The sequence below is a fragment of the Myotis lucifugus genome, unplaced genomic scaffold, assembly GCF_000147115.1.
Source record: "Myotis lucifugus unplaced genomic scaffold, Myoluc2.0 scaffold_308, whole genome shotgun sequence".
NCBI classification, from domain to species: domain Eukaryota; kingdom Metazoa; phylum Chordata; class Mammalia; order Chiroptera; family Vespertilionidae; genus Myotis; species Myotis lucifugus.
This window is the reverse complement of record NW_005871356.1, coordinates 255,165-272,452: the sequence shown is the minus strand read 5'-3', so window position 1 is coordinate 272,452 and position 17,288 is coordinate 255,165. Positions and strand designations below refer to the sequence as shown.

The window sequence follows — 17,288 nt, the reverse complement described above, 5'->3', positions numbered from 1 at the left end:
CGGCGGCGGCTGCCCCTGCCACTGCCTCCGGGGGCTCCGGCAAGGGCTCGGGCCCAGGGGCAGTGCCAGGCCCCGTGGGTGGGGGCGTGGGGCCGCAGTCAGCGGGGCCGCTGCCCACTTCCGTGCTGCTGGTGTCCCGGCCACTGCTGCCTGCGCCCGGGCGGGGAGGGTCACTGCTGAAGGGGCTGGGCGTCCGGGGGGCGCTGGTGCTGGGAGTGGTGCTGAGGTAGCAGCTGTTGTCCTCCTCTTCGGTTGGGGTGGTGATGTCCCCCGGGGTCTCGTCGCTGCCACCGAAGGAAGCGTAGTCCACGAATGAGTAGATCACGTTGTTGTCCTCGAAATCCCAGTGGGAGGCGAGCCCCACGTCGAAATCCATGTCCTGCTCCACCTCGCTCAGCTGGATCTCGTGGGTGGTGATGTAGTGAGCCTCCTCGGGTTTGGAGGGCCCCCTGCTTCCCTGGGACTTGGCAATAATGTCCCTGCACTCTGTCCCAGCTTCTGCCCCCGCTGCTCCTCGTCCTCCTGCACCTCCTCCTGCCTTTCCCTCTCCCGCTTCCTTCCTGGGCTGGCAGCTCCCTGCACTCTCACCACTGTCGCTCTCAAAGCCTAAAGAGGAGGACGAGGTGGCCAGAGCCCCTGTTGACGTGCTGGCTTCATCCTTGAAAAGGCCCCCTTCTGCTTTGTCCACCGGGGAGGAGGAGGAAGGGGAGGAGGTGGCGGAGGAGAAGGAGAAGTCGCTGCTGCCATCAGTGCCGGAGAGCTGGGATCTGGTGAGCTCCACAGAAGCAGGGTTCCTCTGGGGGGTCGGAGCCTTACCCTCTGGACTGCTGGGCTCCTCTAGGGCTCCCTCCTCGGGACTCCTGGAGGCCCTTGGGTCCCCAGCTGAGCACTCCGGACTCAGTTCCATGGCCCGGGGCCTCTCCCTCTGGGCTCCGGCAGCGCACATCTCCACATATTTCCCTTCTTGCTGGGAGGAGGCTGGTGGCTCAGGCCACGGCTGCAGCTGCTGCTTCAGCTCCTGGCTATCTTGAGCTCCGCTCACCCCGTCCCCCACCTCCCTCGGTCTGGCCTGCGGATTCGGCTCAGGAGGAGCGGCTTCCATTCTGAGCCCTCGCCCCGGTATCAGGGACAGGAAGAGACAGTGGTGAGCGCTGGGGTTGTCCTGGGTCCCTCCCTGGCCCTGGAGGGGCCGCAGAGTTGCCCGGAGCAGGGTCCTGCGTGCCTGGACTGGCCCCAAGGCTGTAGACACCACCGCCCCTGTGGCCACCACCTCCCAGCTCTTCAGCCCCTGTGGCGGGGCCCAGGCAAGGCTGATGGGGGTGGGAAGGCTCCTGGCTGGGGGGGCAGAGGAGGTCTGTGGCTGGGGGGCTGCTGCTCTGGCCGAGACTGTGGCCACCTTCCTGGAGCTGAGCTGTCCTGTCCAGTTGTTTGCTTGGCACCGTCGGCAGCCAGGAGACCGGGCGCCATCGGCCATGGAAGGAGCAGCATCTGTAGGCCGACCCCCGGGCTCCCAGAAAGGGAAGGAAAGTATGTGCTGTTTCTGGTGAAGCCTCGTCCTTTTCCTGGATGGGGCGAGAGTGGGTCATGTCATTCCAGAAATATTTTTAGTGTCTATTCCCTAGTCACAGTGAAACACACTTGAGGGTACAGAGGAGGCTCTAAGATGGAAAAAGAAAGTTGAGGGGGAGGAGGCATGCGGGTTCTATGCGTCTATGATAATGGTGTCTGAGAAGTGTGACATTACTCCTCACTCACTGCCACTTTCACTCTTGTCTGACTCAATGGGTTTCCCCCATGTTCTTAAATAAAATCCAAACTCTGCATTGCATCTCAAATCCATTTAAGGACAATCCACAAGGATTTCGAAATCTCCCTTGGACATACGGTAAGTTTCATGTTTGCCTCAAAAGCTAAGCATTTTCTTCTCGTTCACCTCAGATCAGATGAATTCTGGTAAGAAAACTGTTCATAGGAATAAAACATTCCATCCCCCCTTTCCAAAAGTTACACTCCATGAAATCTAGTCTGTTTGTTTCAAACGGAAAGAGTCCCTTCTAGAATCCTCACTGTGCTGACTTGAAGTACAGAAGGGCAATTTTCAAAGAATTAAAACATAATGCTTTAGGTACACTTTAATTATAGTCACTAAAAAGGAGTGCATGAGGTCAAAATTGACAGTACTTCAACTCGCAACAATATCCAATCAACCTCAAAAAAAAAAAAGTTCCCTGAACTTCTAAAACCGTGACAAGACAATAGACCTCCAATTAACTATGGCCTGAGCTGCAGCCTCCTGCTTCGGTTTCGCTGGCTGAGTGCCAGACTGCAGGGCACCGAGTCAAGAGGCTTGAAAGAACAACGGACACACTTACCCTTCATGAGTACAGTGCTGCCTGGAGGGAGCTTCAGAGAGGAAATGTGACCCGCTGGCAGGCCCCCTGGACACAAAGCCAAAATCCCAGTTCCCTGGCTCCGAGGTATATCCATTTCAAACAACTCAGTGGTTGTGCCAGTGAATTTGCCCGGCAGCCCACGATGGGGGTTCTTTGCGGGCCATTTTCAGGAAAGATCCCTTGGGTGTTATCAGTGGAGAACCAGGACTCTCAGTTTTGGTGAGATCTGGCCCTCATCACCTGGCAGGCCCAGTTCCACCACTATACATAGTCTGTGTGTCACTTATGCCGATTGAATAAAGCACTATTTTAAACATCCCCATTTGTGGGGAACAAAAATAACTCCATCCACCATTCCCTTCCAACATGAAAGCCACCCCCGCACAGAGAAATATTCCTTCCTCTGTTGGGCGTGGGGGTGGGTATGCAGTGGGAGCCCCTAACAACTGAAGCATTTACCTTTCCACACGCAAGATGTGGACAGCACAGCCCTGCCACCGTCCCCACGACAACTCGGATCTGCCCACTTCGTTGCCATTAAAAACACTACCGAGGGAAAGACTGGACGTATCAAGTATCGCGATGTGGGTACAAAGCCAGAGTGCCAGGTGAAGGGAGTAAAAGAGAAAAAGCAAGAGAAAGAAACAGAGAGAGGGAGAGAATGAAAGAATAAAGAGAGAGAGGGGAGAATTTGCCAAATTTGTGATCAGCTTTTTCATTACAGAGAACCACGTGTAGTGACACAAAATCTTGGATTCTCAGTGATAATGAAGATTTAAAAATAATCACTGTAACTAAGACATATAGCACCTATTATATGCACGATACTATTTGAAGCACTTTAAAATGTACATATTAATTTATTTAATTCTCAAAACAACCTGATGAGTTAGGTATAATGACTGTGGTGATTTCATAGACAGGAAAGCTGAGGCACAGAGATGTATGGAGCAGGATTCAAACCCAGGCTGCCTCGCTCCAAAGGTTGAACCTTAGCCATTATGCTACAGGGCCTTGTTGACTTCCATGCTCAACTACTTTCTACAGTACCCTGATGCTCAATTAGAAGGGAGCAGTGCACCCACTGGGCAACTTCATCTACATGACCATAAATAAATCACATAGCTATCTCTTGGTTGTGTTTTCTTTTATATCTATCTATCTATCTATCTATCTATCATCTATCTATCTATCATCAAACTGTGTACACATTATGTGCTCAGGGATTAAGGAACCTGACACAATAAATAAAACAAAATAAAATATAATTAGCTCCTTCAGGCAAACAGTATTTTTAATGTCTCATTTTAATTTTCTTTGAGACCTTAAACAATAAACCCCGAGCACTGCCTCAAAACACTGGGCCATCGCATACCACAGCTGATGGAAGGCAGTGTTTCTGTCCATCAAGGCAATTATAGTCCAAGGAGGAATTTTTCCAGCACTTTCCATATGGCCCTGTCTGTCATGACAACTCGAACAGATTTCAGTAGTTTCCCTCCTTGCATTTGGCAAAGTACAACATTGGAAGGTCAGATGCCCTGGAGACAGTGCATATTTGCTTAACGCCCAAGTTCTGGAAACCTGCTTCCAGAGTCTAACTTCTTCCAGAGCATAGCCCTAACCAAAGCTCCCCCAGAGACAAAGAGAGAAATTGTTCTAAAAGAGCTACTTACCTCCAAAATACCTGTGTGGCTCCTTCCCTCTTTTCTATCTCAATGAATGCCAGTGTAGGGGGAAAAAAATTGTAGGGAAATCTTTTTCAAATAAAGTCAATTTTCAAAAAGTAGGGTTTAATTCAAACCACAAATTCTATTTAAAAATCAAAGAAGCACAGAATTTGGAGTAGGACAGACTCTATTAAACTATGTTCTTAAAGAGAGAGACTCCTAAGTGGAAAAACAATCACCCATTGAAGGGTAAAGTAAAAAAAAAAAAATATATATATATATATATTCAAACTGCCTGCTCTCTGGAATTTTCAGAGTTTGGGACAGTAGCTGTTACTATGAATTACTCTCAATTCTCTTGAAATAGTTTGCAGTCATTTGGTAGCCAGGGGGCCTTTTATTCCTTAATACGACTATAGTCATTACTTTTTTTTACAGATGAACTCAGTGATTGCCTACCTGATCTCAGCTCTTGAGCAATTAACAGTGACTAATGTCACAAGCATTAACCCTGTTAAGCAGGCACACTTGGTAGAACAGGCAAGGTATATTTGGTAGATAACTTTATATGGGAATTCAAAGAGCAATGAAGGATATGACTCAGTGTCATTATTTTTAATCTGTGCAGAGAAAGTTTTTTGGTGTTCTCTGAAAGTCTTGTGAGATGGAATTATAGTATGGAAACTTTAATATGATTAAAGAAATTAAGAATGAAGGCCAGCTCTGGTTGGTTTCTCAGTGGTTAGAGCATCAGACCATGCACTGAAGGGTTGAGGGTTTGATTCCCAGTCCATGGCATGCATCTGGGTGCTGGTTTGATCCTCAGTCCCTGTCAGGGTGGGTGCGGGAGGTAACCAATCCAAGTGTCTCTCTCACATCTCTCTCTCTCTCTCTCTCTCTCTCTCTCTCTCTCTCTCCCCCCTCCCTCTATCTGTCTCTCTCTCTCTCTCTCAGCATCTCTCTTCTCCTTCCCTTCAAATCTCTACAAGTCAATGGAAATATATCCTCAAATGAAGATTAACAAAACAAAACAAACAAAAAAGTGAATGAAGACCAGATATCCATCAACTGGTAAAAGGGTATGATTATATTTCAGGTCTCTGACAGTGGCACAATCTAATAGACAAATTCAAAAGGAAGAACAGCTTATCAGAGGTAGAGGACTAGACTAGAAATGAAGAGATAGGTTTAAGGAGTCAGACAAAAAATTGTACCAAACACAGACATTCTCAGGATTCTCTGAGGTGCAATCGGAGATATTTGATTGTACCCCAGATGGCTTTAAATTTTGGGTAAAGCTTTCCATAAACCCCCCACACCTATTTTCGCACACTGATGTGAAGAAGGCTTTTCTGTTGGCCACTGCTTACTGCTCAGTGTAGCCAGCTACTTCTTAAGTAGACACACCTAAGAATTACTACCAAAAGAAAGACACCGTGGAATTTGATTTTTACCAGGAGGTGCCAAAGAGTGAGTGTTTCCTTATTGAGGTACATGTTTTAAATATTTTAGCTCATTTAACCCTCCCCAAGACACTTGAGAGAGAGCAATTGTTATTCCCATTTTATGGATAACAAACTGAGGTTAAGTGAAGACATGGACACTGCATGACTTTTCACAATTAATCGTTGCTGGAGCCCTGACTGTCCAGCTCTGAGTGACTGAAGCCCACACTCAGCTGATGATTGAGCTCTCAATCCATGAGGTGGAGGTCACAGGCTCCTGTGCACTGCTGGCCAATTAGCTATTCCACACTCTCAAGCAGCTGCCTACACAGGGGACCAGCTGGTCGCCATGGAATCCAAGGAAATGAAGTAACAGGATTAGTGTAAAACCATCCCTGTGAATAGAAAACAGCATGCACCACGAAGATGAATAAGTAGCGCTATCTTCTTGTGCAAAGAAGAGCACGTTATTGTAGAATCGCTCCATGCGCATTGCAGACGCAACCCCTTAGCTATGCCCTTAAAACTTGGAAGGGCAGGAAGGAACAGTTCACCACCAGAAATAAAACTTTGACGCTCAAGCCTGCATACAGAGGGCAGAGGTGTGCATAGAAGGTTCTTTACTCTTCCCCTGGAGCCAGGATGTGTGTGAGGGGTTCCTCCATCTGGTCTCCTTCACTCCCTCTTTCCTTCTCTCAGTGGTCTCCTAGTGGTCTCCGTTTCCCCAGCCCCATTCCTCTTCTTCTTTCTCTTGATGATAGTTTTTATCTGGTTCTCTCTTGAGAGAGCGGTAGAGGTTTTGGTGTTTCAGATCTTACTGGATAAAGGAAAATTACCTCTTCCAGACCAGCCTCAAAGTGAAACATTGGCAGAACAAATACATCTTCCTCTATGTCATACTGCCCATTCGAAGCGCCTAACTGTGAATGTTTATTCCTCACATGCACGCGGACTGTGTTACTCTAGCTTGCAGGAGGGAGGGTCCGAGAGGGGTGTGGGGAAGGGTATCTCCTTGGTCTAGGACAGCAGGTCAGGGAAGATGGCACAAAAAGCTTTAACTGTAAGTTTTCCAAATTGGTATTGAAACACAATTTCAATAATGAGTCAACTCCGCTGCCTATCTACAGAATAACATGAATGACTTATTTCTGTGATTTAAAAAGTTTTTTCTTTGCCTTTTAATTCTTGACATTGCATTGTAAAATCATGATTCATTTTATTACTTAGGAAAGTATTTCATCTTTCCACATTTCTGATTTCAGTCTTCAGCCATTTCAAACATGAGCCTTTAAGTTATACTCAGTATTTTATGTTTCAGATTTCCATTTCCTATGAATATTTAGAATCACGATGAAAATTGTTTAAGATCTTGGTTCTTTTCTTGCTTCAGATTTCACATTCGAATCTGCTCAAAACTCAAGTACTAAAATGAAAAATAAGCAACTTTTTAAAAACTAATCTGACAGTTTCTATCTAGCATACAGAAGAAGAACATTAGGGTTTATCAAATGTGTACAGGATGTTCATTGCAACATGTCGTGATAGAAAAAATTAGAAAACATCTAAATATTATTAGAAAACATCTAAATATTATTCAAGAGGAATGGCTGATTGATTACCGTGGATGGATGCTATGTCACTTCAGGCAGATATGAACATATATCCCAATCTTGAAATAATTTCCCTGAAAAGGAAATTACAGAATAAGATATATTAGTATGATTGCATTTCAGAAATATTAGTATGATTGCATTTCAGAAACAACAATAATATAGCTTATTAAGTGAACATATAGTTGTATCAACAGAAAATACATAGACATATTAATACCAAACTAACATTGCTTTTGTATTAAACTAGAGGCCAGGTACACAAAATTCATGCACGGGTAGAGTCCCTAGGCCTGGCCAGCGATCAGGGCCTTCCTTCCCCCAGCTCCCGGGTGCCAGCAGCTGGGGCCTTCCTTTGTTCCATGCCACCTCTTGGTGGTCAGCGCACATCATAGCGAGCGGTTGAACTCCCAAGGGGGCAATTTGCATATTAGCCTTTTATTATATAGGATTTCCTTTATGCCATTTGGTGGTGCTTGAACTGTTACAGTACACATGTTTTTCTTTTATAATAGGAAAAATAATTTTATTTTGGAAAATTTTATTTCTTCTATAGTCTTTCCTTAAGCTAAACCCATTCAACTTAGAATTGAAGCAAAGGCAACTCATACTGGGGTAGACCAAAGTGAACTTTGCTTCCTTCTTTTATTAATGTAGGAAATCAATTCAAGAATTTCAGTGACTTACTGAAGGTCACACAGCTATGAGTAGCAAGGGAGAACTAGAATTCATTTCTCCTGATTCCCAATTCAGTGCTTGTTCCTGTGTTGCTCAAGCTTTGTCATCAAAGTGACCAAAGGTAAGGGAGATTAAATTGCTTTCTCAAAAAATGCGGGTGTGTTCTTTAAAACAGCAAATAATTTGTTGTGGCATTATGTTTTACCTTAAAAACAAATGTGAATTAAGTTAACATACTACCGCCACATGCAATAATAGAGATGAATCTTTTTAGAAAAAGAAGAAAGCTTCAAACAGAACATACTGAATTATCCTATTTATATAAAACTCTAAAACAGGACAAAGTAATCACTAGTGTTGGATGTCAGGATAGTGATTACTCTGGTGATGGTGTCAGAGCAGAGGCAAGGGGGTTTCTGCAGGGCCAGAAGGTTCTATGTCTTCATCTTGGTACTGGTTACATGGATCGTTCATGGTGTAAAAGTATATCACACTTGTCATTGTTCACTCTTCTGAATATTTGTTATAAAATATGTTCATTAAAAATTAATATGATTTTTAGAACCATGAATACCCATATCCATTTTCATACACATTTTTCTAAAAATCTTAAAATAAAGTTGATAGTTTATTAAAATATGCAGCATTTGTTTTGTCACTTCACATACTCCTTGGTACACTCCAGAGGTGTCCATAGCCCTGGCTTTGATGAGAAGCATGATGTCACGGCCATCTCTGGCTGTAGCAGTACATCAGAATATTCCGGCCCTTCAACCAAGTGTTCCAGCTGCACTGCAAGAGTTTGAATAATGACTCCACTTTTCCTACCCATATAACTGAGGACAAAGAATTTAACTTTCCTGTATTCCAATAGGGTTCACCTTGATAGGGTTGTGAGGATTAAATTAGATAATCCATGTAAAGCACTTAGCAAAGAGAAGGGCGCATAGTACGCAAGGGATCAGTGTTAATTATTGCTAACTATTGTTATTCTATGAAAAAATTTTAACTCTTTCCCCACCCCTGCAACCAGGATACCACACATTGCTTTATATGAATCAGATGCTCACTGTTTTTTAATTGAATCAACTCCAATGACTCCTCATGGTCTATAAGAGAAAGTCCATCTCCTTAGTTCGCATTTAAGTTTGTTCCCATTTCAGTCCCCTCCTGTTTTCCAGCTTCAGTTTCTTCACTGTCCTATTTTAATCCCCATCCCAATCACACAAGTCTAAAACCATTTCCAAGCATGCCTTGCATTTTTCTTTCTCATAATATTTCTTTGCTTATGTCTTGCGCTCTCCTCATTTCCAGAAATATCTTTGAGCTTCCATAATTAAGACCACTATTAAATTGATCTCCTATGGCAATGCCTCTAATCTTTTTTATTCACAAACCCTTTGAGAATTTAACAATTTCAATTTGACAATTTTCTATCTTAGAAAAATATATATATAAACCATCCATTTTTTAAGGTTTTACAATCCCCCTGGATCTTGGTCAGTCCCCCATGTATGGTCTTAGACTACCTCCTACCCCATGACAAAGTGACTCATTCTCAATGCCCATAGTAATTCCTCTATGGATTATGGAAGTGTTCCCTACCCCCCCTTTTTTTTTGGACATGTACTTTCACTTTCATGTGTTTTTTCTCACTGCCAGAATGTAAGTATCTTGAGGATAAAGGCTTTGATTTATACATCTGTTTGCCCACAATGACTAAGCAGTATGCCTTGTATATTTTTTTTAAATTGTGAGTCCACATTTTTTAAAACAAAGGTGTTGCTGGGCAGGAGTGGCTCAGTTGGTTGAGTGTCATGCTGTGCACCGAAAGGTTGCTGGTTCCTTTCCCGGCCAGGGCGTACACCTGGGTTGCAGGTTTGATCCCTGTTCAGACATGCATAGTGGGCAACCAATTGATGTTTCTCTCTCTCTCTCTCTCTCTCTCTCTCTCTCTCTCTCTCTTCCTCTCTCTAAGCATGTCTTTCATTGGGGGAGGATAGATGTGTTGACTAATTGTCCACTCAGGTGATCTCATCCTGGCCTAAGGTTTTAAACACTTTACATTTGCTGGTGGCATCAATATTATGCCTTCAGCCTAGACATTGTCCTTCACTTTCAGATTCATATATCCCATAGGCCTTATTACACTTTCATGTGGATGTCCAATAGACGTCACACATGTAACATGACAAGAAGTGAACTCATGGTTGTTCGCAGCACCCTTTCTTTTCCCAGCCAACCTAATCTCTATCCCAGTCTTTTTTCCGTCTCAATATTTGGCACTTCCATCAATTGAGACCTAGTTTCTCCCTTTTACTCTGCTCATCCCCATTCCATTCTTAAATAAATCCTTTCAAATCAATCTCCAAAATGTATCCCAAAGCCATTACCTACGTTCCATCTCCTGAGCCACCACTGGTCCAAATCCTCACCATTTTTACACAGCCTCCAAACTGATCTCCCTGCAACCTCTTTGTCCATCTGCCATCCATTCTCCAGTTGTCAGAATGACATTTTGCAAATACAAATTAGTGTTGCCACTGCATTTTTTAAAACTCTTCCGTTTGCATTTAGCATAAACTTCAAACCATAGGTGACCTCACACCCTCCTGGGACTTCAGGGCAGCTCACAGTAACCTCTGGTCATAGCAGTTCTCTCTCTCTCTCTCCTCCAGCAGCAAGCTCTTCCTTGCCTTGGGCTATCAATCTGTCTGAAAAATTCTTCCTCCCTTCCCCTGGCTCTTAAATACCTGGCTTATTATCCTTCCTGGTTTAACTTAATCTCATTTCCTCAGGAGAGCTTCCCTGACCACTCAGTCTAAAGTGGGCCTCAGAATGACCATGTATCCCATCATCCTGTATATTACATTACATTATAATCCAATTACTTTTATAAAATTGTTATCCCGACTTACTGCCATCTTTCCCACCAGAATTTAAACTCTCTGTAGGCAGGGGTCATGTCTGAGTTGTTTATTGTTTTAATTCCAACATCTAGGGAAATATAAGCTTCATAAAGGCAGAAATTTTCTTTTCTTTTCCTTTCCTTTCCTTTCTTTTCTTTTCTTTTCTCTTCTTTTCTTTTCTTTCTTTCTTTCTGTCTTTCTTTCTTTCTTTCTTTCTTCCTTTCTTTCTTTCTTTTTTTCTTCCTTTCTTCCTTCTGTTCTCTGGTATCATCCCTGATGCCTACAAAAGGGCCTGCCACACAGTAGGCACACAACAAATCTTTGATGACTATTGAATAAAGGGTAGGAACCCAGTAAATGTTATTTTATCTATATTATTAAGTCAATCAATAAATAAATTATTTAATTATTACTTTTGGATAACTAGAGAGAAGCTAGCAAAATTATTTAGGGAGAATTCTCTTTAAATGAATAGCTAAAAATGATATGTAACTAATACATCCAAGCATTGTGATCTATGGGTATTATTAATATATTGTTTATAAATAGTCATATCCAAAGTCCTTAGAAACACTTACACTCAAAACTTAACAAACCATTCCTCTGTTATCTCATTAACCTTATACATTTGCTAAGTAACATAATTTTTAAAAATAACGCAAAAATAAACATCCAGATATATTGTTACCAAATAATACAAATTCAGAATGAATAAATCCTAAAACAATGACTTTTGCTGACTATTCCACTCAACAGTGAAAGAGATAAATTCAGAACAGGCCTCTTTGGCACATTCCACAGCGCTTCATTAAATCAGCCTCAGTCTCCAACACAACTCTTTGCTTTCTATAGACTGGCCCATTAGATCATGCAAGAGCCTCCTGGGCCAAAAGATGTCTCTGAATATATAGTCTTTATATTTATAGGGGCCATTAGTCAAAAAAGACTGTTTACTTTAAGCTCAGAAAGCTGACCTTTCTGCCAGCAGCCACGGGTGACAAAGGGGGCAAGGACATCTGACTTTCACTGCGGAGCTTCTGGGCTTAGTGGGATTACCAAGGAAGGAGAAACCAGGCAGATACATTTCAGGCCTGCAGACCCTTCTTATATTTACAACAAGATGTTTTCCTAGTAACAGTTTATTTTGCTGAAAACATTTAAATAAAAACTTCCAGAGCTTCTTTTGTAAAGATGAGTTTGCATTCCCTAGTCAAGCACCTGCCTGACTTTAATGTGCTCTATTTTAGTCCCTATAAACATATATGCCCGTCCATAAGACTTGCGTTGTTCTCTGTATAATTACCATGCACAGCCCCTAAGAAACAAGTAGGTGCAGAGGAGTTTTCTGGCCGGCTCTGGTGACCTATCCTCTCGGTATGCCCTCAGCGGCCAGAGCAGCCAACTCATAGGCATGAAAACCATTTCTGACTCAACACAGCACTTCCAGTATGACAGCTCACAGGACACTCTCCCACTGACTTTGGAATATATTCCCCTAGTTTTTATGTTTGTTTGTTTGTTTTTACTTTTAATAAGATCTTATTAACTTATTTATTTTTATTTTATTTTCATTTTCCCATCACCATTTATCCCCTCTCTTCCCTCTTCCACCTCCACCCACCTCCTCTTCCCACAATCACCACGCTGTTGTTCATGTCCATGAGTTCTTTCTCTTTTTTTTCTATGTTCCCCTAGTTTGGAAAGGTCTTCTCACCCAAGTGTTCTCCCAGTGTCTTAGTGTGACCAAAGCAACCTTTGGACAATTCTGGATGAGATCAGAAATGCTCCCGAGTCACTCTGACCTTGTTTTCTTCTCTATTCCTGATGAATTCCAGTGTCTGACAGGGAGACCCACCTTAACAATAATCAGATCTGAATTAGTACTTGGAACCAGGAGAGAGCTATCCTATGGGCTTCTCACTCACTGGGGGTCATTTTAATTCACATTGAACTCACAGGCTCGTTGGGCTTCTAAGACTGTGCTCACAGCAGAAGGCAAGTCAGGTCAAAATTGGAAATCCCTTAAATTGCCCATAAGTTTTATTTCAGGATTTTGAGGATACAGCCCTGTATAATATTATATGTGAATGAGCATAATTATGTGAAATATATAATGTGTAAGTGCACATTTATTCAGTATATAGTAAAGGGTATATACACTGAGTGGCCAGATTATTATGACCACCCCATCAGTACTTCGTTGGGCCACCTTTTGCCTTCAATACTGCGGCAATTCTTCTTGGCATTGACTCCACGAGATGTTGAAAAGTGATGCGAGGAATCTGACACCATGCCTGATGAATAGCACTGTCCAGTTCTGTGAGATTTGATGGTTGTGGAACCAGCTGCCTGATGGCTCTTTTAACTTTGTCCCACAAATGCTCAATTGGATTAATATCTGGTAATTGTGGGGGCCATTTAAGCAAGGTAAAGTCTCCCTCATGTTCTTGAAACCACTCCTGCACAATACGAGCACTGTAGCATGGTGCATTGTCTTGTTGGAAGAAGCCATCTCCATTGGGATACACCATCAACATGACAGGATAAACTTGATCAACAATGATACTTAGGTATGTTGTGCTATTCAGACGTTGGTCCACTTGAATTAAAGGGCCCAAATCATGCCAGGAAAACATGCCCCAAACCATAACACTGCCCCCACCAGCTTGAAGGGTTGTACTCATGCATGTGGGGTGCATGCTTTCATGCTGTTTCCGCCAAATTCTCACTCTGCCATCTGAATGATGCAACTGGAAATGTGATTCATTGGACCACATGACTTTTTTCCAATGCTCAACTGTCCAATCCTTGTGTTCCTGTGTGAATTGGAGACATTTCATCTTGGTAACTGCAGACAGCAAAGGTGTTCGAACAGGCCTTCGGCTTCCACATCCCATACGATGCAGTGTACACTAATTTGCCTACAAACGTCAGGTGGTCATAATAATCTGGCTATTCAGTGTATATATGCAAAATAATATTTTGTAACATTTTATTTCCCAGCCTCCCATTCCCACAGAGTGGTTGTATTGACATTAAGCAAGTGCATTTGAATTCAAGGCTCATTACTTCAGAGGTGAGAGGCACCTCTTAGGCTCTAAGTTCTATATTAAAGCTTTGCTTCTCTTCTATGCTTGAAACAAGCCCTTTTGGAACCAGCTGTGTGCCTTAGATATTGTTTCCATGGAAAAATATTAATGAATAGCAACAACTTTAATTAGATAAATCAAATAGTCACAAGAAACCCGTGTCTAGGCGACAAACAACCCAACAGATTATCTGGAAAGGCAGGCAGGTTCTTCTTTCCTGGACAGAGCCCTGATCTTTCCAAATTTTTATCTGTTAGTTGCTGCCTTTCTTCTATGAAATAATTCATTCACCTGATGGATGTTTAGTATGAGACTTGAGTTTTTTAAAGAGCCAGTAAACATAAAAGGCGTTCCATTTCTAATATTTGTAGTATGCAATCAAACTTAAGTTAATTAAAGTGGCTGAAGCAAATGCCTTGTGTATGTGTGTATTGTATGTGGGGTGGGCATGGAGGGTGGGAGGACTGGATTTTACAACTTCCAAGCAAAGTGTTGTGACTCTCAAAATGTACTTCTAGACCATATGTTTATCCCTTTGCTGTGAACAGTGTCTCATTTCACACTTTGAAGAACTGCACATTTTAAAGTTCAACTCCCACTGCTACTGGCAGGAAGAAGACTGTGTTGATGACTCCATGGAGAAAGGAAGAATGCTCTCCCTTCTGTCTGGTGAGTGACAATGTAGAGGACTCAGAATGAGGTACCAGGCAACTCTGTAAACTGGGAATAACAGTAGCTAATAGGTTTGAGGTGAGGATTAAAGGAGGTAAAACATGTGAGTTTCTTAAAATAGTGCTCAGCATACAGGAAGCCCTCCACTGTTGTTGATAAAGTTTCTAGTGCTGGTGTCCTGACAACAGGCATCTTGGGGAAAAGTTTAGCTCTTTCTGAAATCATCTAGTAAAGCAGTGGTTCTCAACCTTCTGGCTCTTTAAATACAGTTCTTCATGTTGTGACCCAACCATAAAATTATTTTCGTTGCTACTTCATAACTGTAATGTTGCTACTGTTATGAATCATAATGTAAATATCTGATATGCAGGATGGTCTTGGGCGACCCCTGTGAAAGGGTCGTTCGACCGCAAAAGGGGTTGCGACCCACAGGTTGAGAACCGCTGTAGTAAAGTTTTTAACTTACTCCAAAGATAAAAGGCAGGTAGGGTTCACCTTTAAGACTAGATAGTCCTTTTGAAACAAAGATTCAGCCAAGCTTCTCATCTTTGGTAGCCTTTAGAGGGAAAGAACTGAGTTTGTGAGTTCCCCTGTTGGAGAATGAGTAAAAATCTGGGGGAAAAATGGCTTTATAGGTCATTTAGTTCAATCCAATTACTTTAAACTTGATAAGATTGAGAACAATGAGGAACATGGTAACAGCTATCTGTCATTATTAGTAGGTCTACATTACAAGTAGGTTTTCTTTCCTCATTTGTCAAATTCCATTAGGAAAAGAAAAATCAAAGTTATTTTTAACTATGAAATGGAAATATAGCCTAATCTTTTTAAAATAAAGTGAACTCTATGTAAGTTTTAAAATTAATCTTATTGTGGATATTTAACTTATCCCACAAAGTTTTCAGACATGTGGCCAAAGCTATAGTTGAACAATTTATGCATTTTCATTATCTCTATATATAAAACCCTAATATGCAAAGTATTCATGTTTCTTTCGATGACAAATATCTATTAGGAATCCTCTGACCTTCTTTTTAACTGTGTGTTCCTAATATTCATCATAGTCTGACATATAGTGATGCAAATAAGATGAATATTAATACTGCTCTTGGTGACAAGAATTTAGTGGAAGTTCCCATATAAGGTGATCTTTGAAAGAGAAAGTTCCAAAATAGCTTCAAAGGAATTCAGAGGAAGACAGGCTACTTGGGAAATAGAGCTCTTCATGAAAGCCACATGGCCACTAAGAGAAAAGGTCTTCCAGCCAGCTCAAAACATGAAGGGTCCCAGCCTCAGTTTGGTGAGATTGCATTAGGAAAAATGAACCAGACTGAGTTAAGGAAAGAAAGAAACTTGGTAAGATCTGTGCACCAGGAAAGCTTTGCCAACCCCCAATTGGTGGTAAGCTCTTTGATACTTGTACCTGGTCCTGTCTAAAGCCAGGACAAATCCAGAAACAATAAACCATGAAAATAATGTCAGTGTAGAAAGGGTCAGAGTAAGAAAGATCGGGAAGGAATTCGTGTTTGAGGCATCTGAGTCAATGTGACAGGGACACATAGTCATTATTTAAGGGAGTCAAAGTTATAGCCATGGAAATGGGCCAAGCACCAAACTCAAACCTGATATGAAGACAGAAATGAGACAACAGCAAGGAAATTGGCAGGAAAATCAGATGCAGGGCAGAAAAAGGAATAGATTGGGGAACGTGGTTCTGAAACAGGCTGCAAATAATTTAATTCAATCAAGCTTTATCCTCATCCATTAGAACTACTTTTGTAAGAGTAACCAACGAGTCCTTGGATTTATCAATAAACTTTATCTTGTTAAACAATAAGGCCAGTTCTCTACTTCTCTGCAGCAGCAATGAACACAGTTGACTATTCTTTCTTCCTTGATGGTAACTTTCCTCATGTGGCTTCCAGGAAACTACACTGCCTGGTGTTCCTGCGACCTCGGTGGTTGCTCCTTCTCAGTCTTTTGTGCTTGTTCTTCTTTTTCTCACTACATGGTCTTCTTTTCTTCTCTCTATGTACACATTCACTTTGTCATTTCACTCAATGCAGTTCAGTACTTTCAGTGCAATTTATATACCAATGATTTCCGAATGAGTATCTTTATCCTAACCTCTCTCATGAACTCAGATTCAAGCCTCTGTGTAACAATAAACCATGAAAATAATGTCAGTGTAGAAAGGGACATCCCAAACTTCATATGTCCAACCTCAAACTCCTTATCTTATCCCCAAATCTGTTTTCTTTGCAGTCTTTCCCATTCCAGTTGATGGAAACTCTACCCTTCTAGACGCTCAGGCCAAAATCCTTGAAGTCAACTTTGAATCTCCTCATTCTCTCACCTCACAGCCAATCCATCAGCAAATCCTATTGGCTTTGCCCTCAAAATATATCCAGAACCCTACCCCTCCTTATCACTTCATCTGCTTATTCCCCTGCATGCAGCCCCATCCTCTCCCTCATGGGTTACTGATGCAGCCTCCCATGCTTTCTTCCTATTTCAGTATTTCCTTCCAGTCTATCCTCCACACAGAAGCCATAATGTTTCTTTTTGAAATATAAGTCCGTCCAAAGCTCAAAACCCATTTCCCACAGAGTAAAAGAAAACCCAAACCATCCCTTTGTGAGTGAACCCCCATTACTTCTTTTTTTAATTAAATTTTATTAGTCGACATAAACATATAGGTTTCATGTGTGGATTACTAAGTTACAAAATCTGTATCTAGGACCATGTGCCCACCACCCAAAGTAAAATTTTCTCCTGTCTGTCTCATCCTTACTTCTCCCCGCCCCCCCCCCCCGCTCGGG

At 42.2% G+C, this 17,288-nt stretch overlaps 1 protein-coding gene across 1 annotated transcript in view; it reads right to left on the bottom strand.

The window, feature by feature from the left end:
* Nucleotides 1-17,288, bottom strand: part of LOC102433705 (mucin-19) — a 63,566-nt gene that overhangs the window by 12,089 nt on the left and 34,189 nt on the right. Inside the window, 1 exon segment of the mRNA XM_014465724.2 lies at nucleotides 1-1,562. Coding sequence (XP_014321210.2) covers nucleotides 1-1,562 — 1,562 coding nt within the window.